We start from the raw sequence: 18,675 nt of genomic DNA, 5'->3' as shown, positions 1-18,675 counted from the left end.
AAAAAAAAAAAAAAAGGAAAGGAAAAAACCTAAATTCATGCAATAAAGAATGGAAAAGGTGAAATCACTACAGATCCTAGAGAAATTCAGAAAATCATCAATACCCACTTCCAAAATCTTTACTCTCACAGGATGGAAAACACAGAGGAAATGGACAGTTTCCTAGAGACATATGAAATGCCTAAGCTGAGCCAAGAAGATATACAAACTCTGAATAATCCAATAACAAGAAACAAAATTGAAAATCTAATAAAAAACCTACCAACAAAGAAAAGCCCAGGTCCTGGTGATTCACAGAAGAATTCTACAAGAAATTTAGAGAAGATTTAAGGCCATTTTTTTTTTTTTTTCCACAAACTCTTCAATGGAATTGAAAGGGAAGCAATTTTCCCAAACTCATTCCTGGCAGTAAGTATTACTCTGATTCCAAAACCAGAGAAAGATCCAACAAAAAATGAGAACTACAGCCAATCTCTCCAATGAATATAGATGCAAAAATCCTCAATAAAATACTAGCTAAAATAAAATAAAATACTAGCAAACAGAATGCAGCAAATCATCAAGAAGATTACACATCATGACCAAGTGGGATTCATTCCAGGAATATAAGCATCATTTCACACATACAAATCCATAAATGTAATACACCACATCAACAGAACCAAGAACAAAAAACCACATGATCATCTCAATAGATGCAGAAAAAGATTTGCACAAAATCCAACACTCATTTATGATAAAAACCCTACAGAGAATTGGATGAGATAGTCTGTATCTCAACCTGATTAAAACCATCTATGAAAAACCAATAGCCAACATCATACAAAATGGGCAAAAACTGAAGGCCTTTACTTTAAAGTCAGGAACAATACAAGGATGTCCACTATCTCCACTCCTACTGAAAATAGTTCTGGAAACATTAGCCAGAGCAATCAGACAAGAGAGAAAAAGAAAATGAATAGGGATTGGAAAAGAAGTGAAATTATCATTATTTGCAGATGATATGATAGTCTACAGAGAAGACCCCAAAAACTCACCAAAAGTCTTGTAGATTTAATCACCAAATTCAGCAATGTAGCAGAATCCAAAGTCAACACCCACAAATCAGCAGCATTTTTGTACACAAAGAATGAACACACTGAGAGAGAAATTAGGGAAACCATGCCTTTCACAATAACATTCAAAAAAACGAAATACTTAGGAACTGATCTCACAAAAGGACACAAAAGATTTATACAATGAAAACTGTGGTACTCTGAGAAAAGAAATTGAAGAGGATTTGAGAAAATAGAAAAATATCCCATGCTCCTCAAAAGGAAAAACCAATGTTGTGATAATGGCCATACTTCCAAAATTGTTATACAGATTCAATATAATCCTGATTAAAATACCATTAGTATACATCACAGAGCTAGAAAAAAACTTTCCTCAAATTCTTCTGGGAACCAGAAGAGACCCACAATATCAAAAGAACTCCTAGGAAACAAAGAAAAAGCAGGAGAAATCACAATCCTTGGCCTAAAATTATACTATAAAGTTACTGTTATAAAATCAGCATGCTACTGGCATAGAAACAGACCTGAGAATCAACAGATCAGAAGATGCAGACACAAGTGCAAACACACTCTACCACTTTAACTTTGGTAAACAGGACAAACAGGCTCACTGGAAGAAAGAAAGACTCTTTAATCAATGATGCTGGAAAGATTGGCTTTCCACATGCTGAAGGCTAAAACATAAACAATTTTAAAAATTCAGACCCCCCCCTCCAAATTCAGACCCAATCCAAAAATGGACATCTGCAGTGAATATACACTTCTCAGAGGAAGAAATACAAATGGCAAGTAAATATATGAAAAATGTTCAACATCATTGGTCATTCAAGAAATGCAAATTAAAACAACACTGAGATTCCATCTCACCTCAGAAAGAATGGCTAACATCAAGAAGTCAGCCAGTAACAAATGCTGGACAGGCTGTGGAGAAAAAAGAACCCTTCTGCACTGGTGGTGGGAGTGCAGGCTGGGTACAACCACTATAGAAATCAGTACAGATTCTTCCAAAATCTAGGATTAGAGATTCCAGCCAAGCCAGCTATTCCCCTCCTGGGTATTTTTCCCGAAGAACTAAAAACCTTATACCACAGTGATATATGTGCACCAATGTTTATAGCAAGTGTAATTTGTCACACCTAAATCCTAGTAATAACCCAGATGCCCATCAACTGAAGAATGGATAAAGAAGATGTGGTATTTTTACACAGTGGAGTATTATTCAGCTATAAAATGGGATAAATTTGAGTCTTTTGTCAGAAAATGGATGCAACTAGAGAACATAGTCTTAAGTGAAATCAGACCTGCACATACAAACATCATATTGTCTCCTGAGTATGAGAACCTGAAAGATAAAAATGGAATCTGAAGGGTACAACAGATATTGAGAAAAGGGAATGAACTTATTCAAAAGGAAAGAGTTACTGAGTTGAAGAGAAGGACAGGAGAAGGAGTGGAGAAAAGAGATTTATCTATGTATGTAAGCAGGAATGGTTTGGACAACTATATTGTAGATTTTTGCTATCTATGGAAAGAAGCAGTTAATGCTTTGATTTGTTTCATCTCCTTTTTTCAATTTTTTGTACTTTTTCTCTTCTTAATCTCTTATGTATTTCTTTGTTTTTTCTTTCTTCTTCCAATTTTACCTGCATATATCTGATAATATGAATAACTGGTTGGAAGACAACACTGTGAAATTCATATTACTATGTTAAGTGAAATTCTGTATCACTTGTAATTTTTTGTTTTAATTCTAAATTTGTGTTCTCTTTAAAAATAAAAAAAATTAAGAACAAAACAAAAATGTAAATCAAATTACAACTGAGAAGGATACAAGAATATATTCAAGGAAAAGTCGTTTTAAGAAAAAAAAGATGAGGGGCTGGGGAGACAGCTCAGTAGAATAAGTGCTTGCCTGGCAAATGCAAGGTCCTGAGTTCTATCCCCAGTACTGCCAAAAAAAGTGATTCTAAGAAAAAAAGATGAGACTAAGCACCATAGTGTATCTTAGCTATTTTTTAATTATTCAAAAGTAATTGTAGCATTAGTGGTTAATACTGCACATATCCAATCTATTAGATCTATGATTCTGTCAAATTAAATAGAAAAATCATGGCTAAGTCAGGTAGACTCAACTAGACCATGATTCTCTGTGATCTCAGAAAAAAACCCTAATCTCACCACCAAGTCCTGTGATCTGATGTTATTTCTTAGAATTTCAGCTGTGTAACAGGCCTATTTCTTTTTAGAAACACACACTTTTCTTTGAAAGCTAAAATCACTAACTCAAATAATGCACTGCCAGCAAATGTCAGATGTAACTTTCAACACTAACACTTAAGAACACTTCAAATAATCAATCTCAGTATTCTTGACAGCATAAAGAATTGAACATAAGCATTCTGCTTACCATTCTCAACATGGGCAAGCCTGTGCATGAGAGGCAGCCAGACAAGGCACTGTGGGGGAGGATCAGCCATCATTGTGTCTAAGAACATATTCAGCATTATCTTTTTCTGTAAACAGAAGAAAAACAAACATCTTTTAAGTATCTCTGAACTTCAATATTAAGTTAATTTAGAACTCTTTCAAATAAGTATGAATGAACTGTATGTGAAAAATTTTCAGCAAAATAATATTTTACATTATCACAATCACGACTATATATTACATATTACTACATAAAAATGCATTTTCATACATGGTATTTCATTTGCATCTTAGGACTACTGTATAAAGTAAGCAAGTTAAATATTTGTGCCTTCATCTGACAGATGTAAAAACAAAGGAGCAAAGCATTTCCATGACTGGTAATGGACCTATCCAATTCAGACACAGAGCCAGGACTAGAATTCTGAAATCTGATTGCCTAAATACTTCTAGAATTCCCAACAGTGCCTGACACATAATGGGCACTTAATTAGTTGTTGTTGAATAAATAATAAAGCAAAGATCAAATACTCTTATTAGACATTGTTTAACAACTCATTTACAGAGGGGAAAATAGAAGCTTGTGAAACCCTGCATTTTTTTGTTTTCTTTTCAAACAGAAAATTTTCATTTTATGTGAAACACTGACATGATTGTGTCCTCTACAAAGATAGTAGTTACATGATGTAGACAGAACAAATTTTCAATAATATTTCAAATTAATAAATTTTCTGCAGCATTGGGGCATCAGACATCCCCATAGGGATTATGGGTACTCTAGTGTCAGAAAATATATAGGCTTCAAAGAAGCCAAAAGAGAAAAAACACAGAATTGCTAGTAGTTAAGAATACAACAAAACCTGGGAGATGGCTCAGTGGAATAAGCATTTCCCTGGCAAGCGCAAGGGGCTGAGTTCAATCCTCGGGGGTTGGGGGGGAGAGGGGAGAATACAACAAATAGTCTCAAGAATCACAGATATATAAGTATATAGAACTGCCTTTGTATCCTTGACTCCTGTATTCATTTTTCTTTTTTGTATTTTGGTTAGGAGGGTCTTACAACCATAAAGGATTTCACTAGAAACATTATTTTAAAATCAAGTCCCAGGGCCGGGGAGATGGATCAGTAGAATAAGTCCTTGTCTGGCAAGCACAAGGGTCTGAATTCAATCCCTGGTTCTACCAAAAAATAAATAAATAAATAAAATAAAGTCCCAAGCCTGAGTGGGATGAGGGCAAAGCAACAGAACTGCCAATAGAACTTGAACCCTCTAGCCTTGCCCAATTTAATAGGAAAGGAGCAGTGGGGTACAAAAGACACCTTCCCCCACCAGAGATGTTTCCTCCCAAACTCTATTTTTCAACATATCTACCTGTTACTAAAGTTCAAGTTCCTAATGATCCAAGACAAGTAATATGTCTGAATTTATGTTGATTTTAGCTTCTCTTATGTGCAAGGGGATTGATTGATTGATTGATTGATTGATTGATTGGATTGATTGATTTTTTGGTACCAGGGATCAAACTCAGGACCTTGCACTTGCCAAGCAGGTATTTAAGCCACTGAGCTATCTCCCCAGCCCAAGGGGCTGCATTTGCAGCAGCTATCACTCAGGTTATTCATGCACAGTCTAGTGAAAAAAGAATAAAAGAAGGCTGTTTTCATTGTGGGGATGAGGGGCACTCTGGCCCAAACTGTTCTGTTGCACCTGTAAAGGCAGCACAGCCATTATCTGTCACTTCAAAAACTTTCCAATCTTTGCACAGTATCAACAAGTGTATTATGGGGGAAATGAGTGCAAATCTAAAACTAATGTGAGGGCTGGAAAGATAGCTCAGCGGACTAAGCGCAGGGACCAGAGTTTGATCCCCAACACCATATGCTGCTCCCAGGCATCTGGAGCCAGCCACTGAGTCTGGGCATGGTACCAGCGCTGGAGGATGAAAACAGGAAGATCACTGAGCCTGAGCTATGGGGCCAGCCACATAGCTCAGCAGACGAAAGCGCCTGCTTAAGCAGAATGCTGTGGCCAGGGTTCAATCCTCAGCATGCCATGCCAGTCCCACCCCCTTGGGGCTTACTGAAAAGCAATTGAGACTGGGTATGGTGGTACATGCCTATAATCCCAGCAGACTGAAACAGGAGAATCACAGTCTGATCTATGTAGTGAGATCCTGTAGATACTGCACACCCTGTACCAAACACACACACACACACACACACACACACACACAGTCTGAGCTGTGTAGTGAAATGCTGTACCAAATATATGAAAATAAATGAATAAAATTAATGCAAAAAGTCAGCCTTTTTTGGGAAACTCACTGGGGCCTGCCTCCGCCATCAAACAACAGGAAAAGACAATGGGAAGGTCCTGGGCTCTGGTCCTAAGAGGATTCAGTTGGATTTTCCCAGCTACCCACATCTCTATGGTGTAGTTGCTTCACCTGTTGCTACCTGCACGTACCACCAACTACAAGCCTGTGCACCTGGGACCAAATAGGAAGGATGTGACTGTGGTGAGCCCTGCTACTCACTGTGCCCTGTCTACTGCTTTCTGGCTGGCCACACCCATTATACAATCAGTCTGCCATGGCTACAGAGGTGCCAACTAATGCTTAAGGAGGGGGAGCACATGTAATACAGCCTATTCCCAAAAGTAAAGCAAGACAATTGAGCCACTGGTGGCAGCTCACCCAGCCCTGAGGTGATAAAATAAAAGCTGCAGTCAGAGGTTTGGCCTGGTGTCACTAATTTGGGCTATACGGGGGAAATCAAGGTTATTACTCAAAACATTACTTAATCACTCCAGACTTTCGTTCAATTGGTCATTTTTCTCTTGACAAAAATTAATAAAAATTATAAATAAGAAAAAGGGATGTAAGGACTTTGGGTCTTTTGACGTCTAATGGGTTCAACAGGTGAAACAAAATCACCCTAAGATAAAATTGTCTATTAAAGGAAAAATATTCAAAGGTCTTTAGACACAGATGCAGATGTTTCAATTATTGCCCAACACCACCAGTAAAACATGGCCTCTGGATGTGGTCACTACAGACCTACAGGGGCTGGGCAATGTTTCTTACCCTAGCAAAAGGGTTACATTGCTAACCTAAAAGGATGCAAGCTATGACTTCATGTTTGAGTCACGTTATCCAACAAACACTAGAAAAGACACTGTAATGAACTACTGTTTATTACTGACACTTGCCAAGGAGCTAAGTGGGAAAAGATTCCCTCTCACATCAACCTGATCCTGTAATTGAAGGCCATCTTATGGATGGCCTAGATACACATTATATGCATTTGGAGTTTTTAAGAGAAAAGCAATCCAGCTAGCAAAGCTAATATAAATAATGCTTTTCAAGTACATCCCAAGAGTCTTTGTGTGTCTCCTCCTGGATACTGCACTGATTTTTTGAAGAAGGATCCTAAAAATGTCCCGATAACAAGATTTCTTTGAAAGTATATAGAAAGTGGAAATTACAGTAGAGGCTATTAGTTTATGCCAGGATTTAGAAATTACAGAAGGCAGTCACATTGTCCTGATAATTGCTGATATGGTCTGAAATTCTAAAAATCCCAAACCAACTACCATGTTTAGTCACAAGAATATGGAACTAAATGTGTACAAAGATGCTGTAAAAATGGATCATATAAGCTATGAGGTAACCATGAAAAAATTTTTTCACAGGTATTATCTGGGAGGATCCCACATAGTACTCCTAGGTTAAAACTGTCTTCAGATGATAGAAGCAATATTCTTATTTATATGACAGAACATGGTAGAAATGGTTTCTTGAAATTCTCAGATTCTGAAAAAACTACCAACATAAAACTTGCAGACACTTTTAAACAGTAATTATCCCAAACTCTTCAGATAAACTTTAAATGATCCTCAGGCTTTATGGGGTTATACTAATTGGCTCTGCCCAGCTTTTAGGCTAATTTCTCTGGTGTCATTATCCTTCAGACAAGTTAATTTGTTAGTTTTCACAGATGGATTATCTTAAGGCAAGGAAGGCTAAAGACGGCTTCCTCTTCCAGAATACAGGCATGTTATGTTCCGTTTTATTGGTCATATATGTTCACATTCCATATTGCCTCTCATGGAGGGAAATACTGCTATAGACAAAATGCTGGCTACTATCACTGTTACTCACTCCAGTACCATTCGACAGCCTACTGAGTGGCCGGGGAGATAGCTCAGTTGAGTAAGCACTTGCCTGGCAAGCCCAAGGACCTGAGTTCAATCCCCAGTTCTGCAAAAAAAAAAAAAAAAAAAAAAAAAAAAAAAAAACCAAAAAAAAAAAAAAACAGCCTTCTGTTTCTCATGCCTCCTTTCATCAAAATGCTTCTGCCTTGTGCAGTTCCATTTGACCCAGGAACAGGCCCAAGAAATTGTTAAATGATGTTCCTCATATATAATATACTTCCCTCACCTTCTATAGGGGTCAATCCCTAAGGGTTACATCTTAATCACCTTTGGTAGGTAAATGTCACTCACATTCCTCAATTTGGTTCTTTATGCTAGATCCACCTTTCAGGGGACACTTTTTCAGGATTCATTTTTGCTTCCACCCACACCATGAAGGGTTAAACGTGTCACTGCTCATTGTTTAAATGGCTTTAGTGCCCTTGGCTGCCCATAGGCACTTAAGACTGACAATGGCCCAGCATATACAAGTGCCACTTTCCAAAAGTTTTGTAACACTTTTAGTATTTCCCTTATCACAGGGATTCCTTATAACCCTCTAGGTTAAGGAACTGCTGAACATGTTCAGTATATGATCAATCTTCAATTAGAAAAACAAAAGGGAGAACTTTTCTCTACAAAATTTATACCTCATATAGACGTGAGACTTGGCAGTATGTACTATTAGCTTTAAATTCTACAAAAGATGTAAATACAGCATCAAAAAAATAATTCCATCAGGTAAAAGGGTGCTTTGGAGAAATTTCCATATTGGACAATGGAAGACTCAGTCTGCTGCTTACCTGGGGTAGAGGGTATGCTTGTATTTTTCCAGAGAATTCTGAGCAACCTATTTGGATACAAGAATGCTGTCAGGTTGTATCATAAGCTCAGATCAGGAGAAGTAGTGAGATCTACTTTTCAGGGAGCTGATGTGCAGTACTGTGACAGTGGACACCTCAGATACCACTCTACACTCAATAGACAAGGATAAGGCTAAACCCAACCTGAGGCCAACCAAAGAAATTGACCCAGAATGCTTAGGAAACAATAATTAAAAGATGAACTAAAGACCTGAATAGGTGGTAGAGTATGTAGCAATAACTGAGCTGAAAGTTACCCAGACAGAATTCACTGTAAGATAAAGGACTATATCCCTTCCAAATTTTTCTGACAAGAGATTTCTAATTGATGAACACAAAATATGACTAGTCTATTTACATCTATAAACTTCTAAAAACTGTATTAAAGTTACTATATTCAATTTGGTGAAGTATATTTTGATTTTGTAAAAATGATCTGTGTACTTGTCATTTTGTGAACAGCTGTTCCTTTTGACTTGAGCTCAACTATTGATCTTTTTTTAATTTTTAATTTTATTTTCGAGTAAAAACAAAAACAAAGACAGACATAGTAACATACAGCAATACCTATGGCACAGATTTTAATTTTTAAAAACAATCTTTTATTTATTTATTTATTTGGTACAGGGTCTCGCACACTTGTAGTAATCCTCCTTTCTCAGCCTCCCCAGCACTGGGATTACAGGCATGCACCACCACCCCCAGTTTGGTGGTGGCTTGACACAGGGTTGGCATGGCATGCAGTACCACAGAACAAACCCAGGTCATTGCACTTGCCAGGCAGGTACTCAGACTGCCAAACTATCTCCCCAGCCCCAGATTTTCTTTTTTTTTTTTTTTTTCAAAATTTTATTGATAAACAGATAGCAATGAGACAGTTTCAAATCAAATCGAAAGTACAGTTTCAACAAATAATACACTGCATATATTCTTCTTAGTGGTTAATTGCTGTACAAGATGCGGACTTGAGATCCTATTTACAAACACCATTAGAACAAATCATTCTATTCATTAAGAGAATGCAACTATATATCTATCCTAACCACTTTGAATACACAGATACAAAATGGACATTCATCGGTATACCCCATTTTTCCTAAGTTCCGTTATTGAATATTATAGGTGTGTAAACTCAGCAAAATATTCTAAAAGAGTCCAGTAGCCCATAATAGCATTGGGTCTTCTGTTTAACTGGCAATGTCAGAAATTATTGAACTGAGTCCCCCACAACTCAACATAACAGCATGGCTTTATTTCCTATATTTCGTCTTCATACTTTTCTACTGGATGGTTAAGACCAAGGTAAAGCAGGACCTATGCAACAAGAGTTGTAGCTTTTTGGTCTGAGAAGGTCAGTGAAATGCCCTCAGGATTTATCCTGAGATCCTGTACCTCAGATTGTAGAACCTTTGTCAGTGCAGCCATGTGGATGAGTCATGGCCATTGCTTGGCCAATGTGCTCTCTGTGAAAGCCTGAGAGAGTGTCTTCTCCCCCATGTGACTCTCCTTAGGCACACTCTACATCATCGATCACTTTCCTCTTTGGCCCCATAATCTCCTTGATCAGAAAATTTGGGACACTGCCGAGGTACATGACGTTACAGTACAAGTTCTCATATGTCCTGAGTCTTAATTGACCTTAGAAGGTTAGGGCCAAAATATTGGCTTTCCTTGTAGCCCTCCTTTTTCTCTAATTTTGGTCTGCAAACTTAGGTTGTTAACCATCCAGAAGACAAGCTTATTGTTATTATCAAACGATTTAGGCTATCAAGCTTAACCTCACTATCTCACTGCATTTCAAACATCTTAGGCATAATAAGGAACAGTTAAGATTTTCTTTTTTTACTACATATTTTTATCATCAGATCTGTTGGTCAGATGATCTCTTTTATCATTTATTCATAATACCATGTGGGTTACAGACTTAAAAGCATGCTTTCATCTCAGTTACCAGCTGGTCAAAATCACATCAAAACTGATCTACTCACAGCTCATCAAAAAATTAAGATATTTAACTACAACTCCTTACAATGAGGACAACTTATTGGTCAGGACTCCAATTGGTTAAAGGAGGAGTGGCCAACATTTGTTCATTAATAAGAAGCCCCCAGTGATCTCGAGAGTCTCTTGGAAGACAGTTTCAATTATTTGATCATGGCTAAAAAATAGAAGTTTCCCAGAAAAAGTAAAAGTTTTCTTACAAAAGATGCTTTGGGTACAAAAATAAGAAACAAGGGTTTTTCATGTGTGAATGGTAATTCATTATTGTTAACCTCATGGCATTCCAAATGCACAGATTGTTCAAAATGTAAAGCAAGGATTGTTAATGGTAATAAAACTTTTTGATTAGATTCAGACTTTTACCTTTAACAAAAAAACTTATGTGACGTATATCCCATGAACAGGTAACAAAATAGAGAAGAGATAATTGATTAAAAGGATTATGTTATGTCAAAATGAAAATTCATGTTGCAATGTTATATGTGGTTTTGATTTCTAATTTCTATGTGCAAATATATTAACTGTTGTCTGTTAACGTTTTATAGGAATTTAAATATTAGGATATCCATGGTTATTAGAAAATAACAGTTCTATTTTATGTTCTAAAGTATTAGACAGTCAAATAAGATAGTAATTTTAAGTTTTGCCTCTAATACAGTGTAATGCCATTAAACTTCTCTCTTGAATATTTAACAACTGAGGTCTGGAGACCAAAACTTAGAAAGTTATTTGGGCTAAAAGGAAGAGGATAGCCAATATTTTGGCCCTACCCCTCCAAGGTCAATAAAGACCTAGGATGTAAGAGAACCTCTGCTAGGCAGGGACATAGGTCAGTGGCATAAGCGCCTGCCTGGAAGGGGAGGGAGGAGGGAGGGGAAGGGGGGAGGAGAAGAAGGGGAGGGGAGGGGGAGGAAGAGGGAGAGAGAACCTCTGCAGTAATGTAACTCATTTGAGTCCCTGATTTTCTGACTAAGGAAATTATGGCACCACAAAGGAAAGTGATTTTACAACACACAGTGTGCCTAAGGAGAGTCACTAGGAGAGGAACAATCTCTCAATCTTTCACAGAAAGCAATTTGGTCAAGCAATGGCCATCACTCATCCAGATGGCTGACACTGACAGAAGATCTAAGTAAGAGGTGCTGTACTTGATTCCAAGGTAAATCCTGAGACTTAACTGACCTCGATATATAGCAAAAATTGTTTCTTTCTACCATTTTTTTTTTTCAGAATCGTGGATTGAACTCAGGCCCTTGCTTATTCCACTGAGCCATCTCCCCCGGCCCCAAAAATTGTTTAATATGGGTCTCACCTTAACTTGGTCTTAAACATTCAGCAGAAAAGTGTAACCACAAGATGTATAAAAGGCAATGCCATAGTAATATGTTAGCTGTAAAAGGTTCAAATCACCAACAACTTCTGACAACTGTCAGCTAGACTAGTAGCTGATACTACCGCTGTTATGAGCTATATTCTCTGAACACAGCTTTTTCAACTTCAACTAAATACTCTTCATTTACACAATAATACCAACACTTTGAGATGCTAAATTAGAGAAAGCACAAATGTAAGCACAGCCTGGGCAACTTAGTGACTTAGTAAGATCCTGTCTCAAGTATTACAAAGGGCCTGGAGATATTGCTCAGTGCAAAGCTAAATCTGAGTTCAATAACCGATATTGAAAAATGAAAGGAAAATAAAATTTATACATATATATATATACATATATATATATATATAAAATAGAATATTGTAAGTCTATAAAAAATGAATTCCAGGATGGTAGTATAGTTGAAGTGTAGAAGACATACCTAGCATGCTTCATGTTGGGAGTGGCTGAAGCTAGAAAGTAATTACATGTGCAGAATAAAGCCAGCTCAAGAACACAGGAGCTCCTCGAAGCATGTAAACATGCTATTGCAGCTTGTTAACTGATTGCTGGGTACAAAGGCTGAAATTAATACCAATTCCTTAAGGATATAAATGCTCTACTGTTCTTGGGCAGTTTCTCTCCTCAACTTAAGAACAGGATCTGACCCATTTTCTCTTGTCTATCTTTACCTTATTCTTTCTGCAGTTCATACACAGGATGACCAAGATCTCAGTGATTCCCTATAGAACCAGTGCTGCCAGGGGAAGGAAGAAAGAGACTGAGATCTGTTCAAGAAAGAGGATATATCCCATAGTCATCAATTCCAGTTCTTTCCATACCTCTGTGCTAGTGAAAGGAACACCCACATTTTTGCTGTTCCTGAGACTCTGGTAGGGTGAACAATACTAAAACCAGAATACAATCTAACATCTAAATTGAGGAACACATGGAAAATATCTCAGACCCTGGATATACAAATAACCAACAAGCCAAAATGAAACCAAAAGTGTTGCAATTACTGAGAAAAAATGCTATCAGCAAAAATTAAAATGTATCCCAGTCTTTATTATAAAGTTATTTAATATTTCTATACCATTATACATTAAAAATTATACTTTTAGTGCTACTTTCTCTAAAAAGTTTCAATCCATCAATGAAATAATTTTTTTTAAAATCTTTACAATTAAAAAATACATATTCTGGGGATAAGATCCTCCTATATACACTCAGGATCAATTTCCAAAGGTTAAACCAAGTCCTAAAGGTCTCCAAAAGCATGAGAAATGAAAGTGGAGAAGCTGTGTTCCATTCCTCTGTCTTTCACCAACCCTGTGATTTGGGGAAAATACTGAGCATTTCTGGGTTTCACTTTTTTTCAGTCTGAAAGACAAACAGTGGTTCTCACAGTGTGATCAAGACTCCTGGAGGAGTCTGAACAATTTTCAGAGAATCCATGAGGCAAAACTGCTTTTATAATATTAAGACATGATATGCTCACTGCTTTCAGTCTGGTTCCCTCATTAAGTACACAGTGGGATTTTTTCAGAGGCAACAGGATCCAGCCACAATTACCTAAAAAGGCTATGAAAAGTCTATTCCTTCTGAGAACTACAGAACTGTGTGAAACAAGGGATTTTCCCAGTACTTTAACCAAAACAACATATCACAAAAGGTTGAATCCATAAGCAGATATAATCCAGTTGTGTTATACTAAGCCAAATCTTAGAAAATTGGAAAAAATACTACAAACTATTAGCACATTTTCCATTAAATTTTTGTTTTGGAATATATGGTTATTTTTTCATAAACATTATGTTAACATGCAATGGGTTTATTACCATTATTGTTCATAAGATATGTAGATTTTTCAGAAATGTTTTATATAAACATGTTTATCACTGCTATTTTTAATAACTTATTTCTAAACTGTCACATGAAAGTTCTCTATTTTACTTTGTCATATGAAAATATTGACAGGTATAAGCCACATAAAGAAAAGTGCTTTGGGGCTTTCAATAACTTTAAATTTTGAAGCCCTAAAACCAAAAATATTTTAATGTATTGGGAAGGAATTCCATTTCTAAATTCTGTGACTCAATAAATAACTACATGATAATCAGGTTGTCTTTCTTTTGTCCTGTTTTGTTTTGATTTCCCTCTTAAGTTAACCACATTCATTGCATTTTTTGTATATTTATTGCATAGCAATACAACAAAAATGAGTAAAAAATTCAAATGTACATTCTCACTTCAACTTTCATTTTTACCTATTTTCCTCCATATATAAAATTATGAACATATAATAGATATGAATTTTTTAATCAACATTTTACTAAACATTTTGTTTTACACAAGGTCTTCATTTCTAAACATTTTAACAGCTGCTTGATCCACTGGGCAAAAACACAATTTATGCTTTCCTATATAAAACACTGAGGATGTTTCCATCATTTTATGTGGTCTCATATTTTTTCCTAAAAATGAGTATGTATTTATCCCTTGATATTCCAATCCTTAACACTAACAATTATTATTCTACATGCATTCTTATCTCTAGCCTTCCTCTCTTTAAAAAAGAGAGTGGGAACTATCCCTTACGAGGAATACAGTATCACTAAGATAACATTAAAAACCTATGCTGAATAATTTAGCAATAATTACCATTACTGCAATCTCCAACTTCCATCATTTCCAACATAAACTCCTGTTACCCAATATGCAACATGCAAATGTTTCTTCTCCTCTGCCCTAACACTTAAGCAACATATGACAGTTTATTTCAAAAACAGCTTTAGTTTAGTACCAAGGATTGAACCCAAGCTTTTGTACTAAGCTATATCCCAGCCCTTTAATTTTTTTAAACTTTGAGACAGGGTCTCACTAAGCTGCCAAACTACCAGGTCTGGGTTCAATCTTGTGAGCCTAAGAAGGCTCAGTCTCCTAAAATGCTAGGACTATAAGCATGTCACATTCTGCCCAGCTAAAACAAGAATGATAATAGAAAATGGCATTTTAAGAAATTAAAGATTACAGAACTACTTTATCTGGCAGGAACAAACATACATTATCTAGAACCAATGGTATAAAATAGGTTTTAAATTACTGGACACCAAAATCTATCCCTATCAGATTTTGGACCTTGAAAATTATTAACTTATAATGATACAGTATAATGCTGCTATGCTTTTGATAGGTTATGGCCCGAGTACAGACCACTAAATTATCACGACCCTGCTTCAACATGGCTGAATCCCCAAAACAGCTTATCTTTCCAATGACCACTTCCTCCTTCTTCCCCACTCTAGCCCTGGATATAACTTCCTTTTACCTTTCCCACCTACACAAGGGAACTTCCAATCAGCTCCCTGTGTGCCACTAAACTTGTCCCTCAAACATCACCCCAAGCAAAAATCAATAAAGTTTCTTCCTGCTTGTCTCAGGTCAGAGGATCTGCCCATCTCCCTGTCCTCAATCTTCTCTGTGTCTTCAGAGTTAATAAAGGCTTCCCCTCCCCTTACTTCAGCTTCTCTGCCACACTGACACCACCGCTGCCATTGCTGTTGCCACTAAAACCTATCACTTTTTATAAGAAATGTTTTTATAGCTAAAATAAATATTGTAAAACCTCTTGAAATTTTGATATACTATATTTCCCTCTTGCAAAGATTTTCTTTTGAGAAAATTATGGAATAATATGGGTAAAAACAATGAAGTTACAAGTACAACCACAAGCTTTAATCTTTCATAATTCAAGCAAAAAAATACTAATTTTCTCATATGCTTTTTAATTTATCCAGCATCACTATTAGTAAGCATCACTATTCACCAGGCACTCTGTGGTCACTGAAGATGCAAAAGTGGAGAACCAAGGTCCTTCCCTTCAGCGCATCATTGAACTACATGCACCATGCCATGGCAGTGCAGATGGGGACCAATTAATCTTATTCTGAAGGAGTGACAACATCAGAGAGGAGGGATATCTTAGATGGGATGCAAAACATGAGGCCCTTGCTGAAAGGGAAAAGAGCTCAAGAGTTGTTGGCATTTCATAGAGCACCAAAAACAGAGACAAGAAAAATAACTACTTGCACTCATTTTAAATGGTTTCTCAGAACAAGAGAAATCAAAACTCTGAGATAACATTTCTCACCTATCAGATGGGCCACAATTCAAAACCTTAAGAACATAAGTACTGGCAACATATGCCAAGGAGAAACATGCTCTTCCACCATCCTCAAGGAGAGAATGTAAACACTAAAACCCTGAGCTCTGAGGCACTCAGGAATTAGTAGCCTGCCTAGGGCTAAGAACAGTTTAAATTAAGGATTTTTAACAGGCAACACAAGAATGCAGGCTATGATAGGACAAAGAGAGCCAGGATATCAACCTGGGAACCTCATCCAGCAGGCAGTTAGTAGTTTGTAACTTAGAGACACTGTCAAGCTGTATTTTACAACAGGGATTTTAAACTCAAATTTAAGATTAAAAGAAGACAAAAAGTAGTCTCTGAAAACAACTAATTTGAAGACAATATACAATATAATAATCACTGTTGAATTCTCATTATTTTGTTTAGTGAAATTTAGTTTTTATTTTTACATTTTTTAATTCTAAAAAAAAAAAAAAAAAAAAAGCAGTATCTGAGCAGTAGAGTCCTCTTTTTTAGGCTCCCACTGAGTCATTAAGAAAACAGGAATCCAAGGTCCTCAGTTTTTTCTGCTCTTCCTGAAGACTAGCAAGCCACAAGTCAATAGGGTCAGAGGGGACATCAGAGGCCCAGAGGGGAGTTCCTGATAAGCAAGTGCCACCAGCAAGTAACAGACAATGAACTGAGCCAATATGCCCCAATACTATAAGGCTGGCAGCCCTCAGGCTGGGTCACACGACCAAACACAGCCAGGCTTTGATCCCAGCACGTGGTGTGGTGCTGGCCCCACCCGTGGGGCACACTGAGCCAGAGATTGAGACTGGGCGTGGGGGCACAATCCTGTAATCCCAGCATTTGTGAGGCTGAAAACAGGAGAATCACTAGGAGTCCAATCTACACAGTGAGACCCTGTAGACCCTGTCCTAAATACAGGGGGCAAAAAATTCTAGTTACTCGAAATCCTCACCCACATTTGGTATCGGTTGCTAAATTGAACATATTTTAATAGATGGGTTCTGATGAGTATACTTACAGTTTTAATTTTTCTTGTTTTTTTAAAAACTACTGATGTTCCAAAACAACCTAGGCCTAGTGCATAGGTACCAAGATGCTGTTGTGCGACCAAAGAAAACGAGGCAGACAGATCTAGGAGTGCATAACGTACCATTTACTGGGGGAATTACTGTAGAAGGATGGTTCTGAGCAGCAAGAACACATGGGTCACTACACTTTGGGTTAGAAAGAAGGGTGTGTTTATGGGCCAGGACACAGGACTTTATTCTGGCTGCAATGGTCCTCATTTATCCTGAGATATCAGAATCAGGAGTGACCCAGAAGCCTGTATCACCTGTGCCTCTAGTAGCTTTATCTACTTATGATGTGGTGGGGAAATGTGCACGAAAAATCAGGAAGTTTTACTCAGCAGTTACACTTCAAGACCACTGCAGTCAGGTAAGATATACCCATAACACTACATCGTATACACCCATGGACTTATTTTGGGTCAGTTCTCAAAAAGAATTAAAAATATGCTAGAATGAATCAGCATGTACAATAAGTCTTTTCATATCTTTTTTTCAAAAAGCATTTCGGAGGTATTGCAGGATACATATTACTGCAGAACTATACATATTGCAAAACTATGAATTTAAAAATAAGTTACAAGAGGAAAACAGGCCTGGAAGAACCACTAAAATCCTACGCAGCTCTGTAAACAGGCCAAACAAAGACAGTACCATACTGATATCGTCACAATTAAATCTCCACAGATGCTTCCAGAGCCACTGCCAGATATCCTTCAGCCTCAAATTCTGACACTTGATTTTGTGATAATGGCAATGAAACTTTCAACACAGAGTAGTCGTATCATAACTAATTATCAGATCCAGGACATAGCTAATTCCATTAATCAACTATGTTAGCATGGAGGCAGATGTCTTCACAGGTATTTTTACCCACAGCCAGAGATTCATCACCACAGTAGAGATGCTGTAGAAAATGAACCAGTCATTTATTTCACTAAAGGAAGGCACTCCAGAACTTTTGGTTCTTTGTTCACCCAGAACACTACTATGATGAAGAAAACTGCTAAGAACCAACAGTGCAATTTTCACTTTGCTTTGGTGTTGCACTGTTTGATGGTAGATGAGCCAGAAGGTGCGTTAAAGAGATACTCTGTAAGCAACCAAGTGTGTGAGGGGTCAGAGGTATTTTGCAAGAGAAACCCAAAAGCCATTAAGTTTAGGAATGCTGTCCAAAAGTCTCTCTGCCCCTCCTCCCTCTTTATGGTCATTCCATCAGTAGTTTCTATCTCTTCTGAGGCCTCTTTCTTTAATCATCTTTAAGAACTGTGGAAAATTCAAGTTTCTCTAGACTTATAAGAACTTCTCAAACTTCTTTAAATTTGACATATTTCAAAATGCAGACTGATTTTTCTTTTTTAAAAACAGGAATCTAAAATAGATGAAGGGGCCTGCCGGTTAGCTCAGTTGTTTAAGCACCTGCATATGCAAACGCAGTCAGGTGCAGGATACCAAGGTTCTCAATCCCCAGATCCACATGCCTTACCAGACCCACCCTTGAGGCAGCCTGAGCAGCCAAAAAAAAAAAAAAA

At 37.2% G+C, this 18,675-nt stretch overlaps 1 protein-coding gene across 23 annotated transcripts in view; it reads right to left on the bottom strand.

Annotated features, from left to right (window-relative positions):
- Window positions 1-18,675, bottom strand: part of Dtnb (dystrobrevin beta) — a 439,182-nt gene that overhangs the window by 289,351 nt on the left and 131,156 nt on the right. For all 23 annotated transcript variants that reach the window (XM_023711049.1, XM_023711053.1, XM_023711057.1 and 20 more), the window contains exon 7: window positions 3,463-3,568. In XM_023711049.1, coding sequence (XP_023566817.1) covers window positions 3,463-3,568 — 106 coding nt within the window. The remainder of the gene's footprint in view (window positions 1-3,462; window positions 3,569-18,675) is intronic.

The sequence above is a fragment of the Octodon degus genome, unplaced genomic scaffold (genome assembly GCF_000260255.1).
Source record: "Octodon degus isolate 3935 unplaced genomic scaffold, OctDeg1.0 scaffold00019, whole genome shotgun sequence".
NCBI classification, from domain to species: Eukaryota; Metazoa; Chordata; class Mammalia; order Rodentia; family Octodontidae; genus Octodon; species Octodon degus.
The sequence above is the reverse complement of the archived record's forward strand: the minus strand, read 5'-3'. Positions and strand labels throughout refer to the sequence as shown.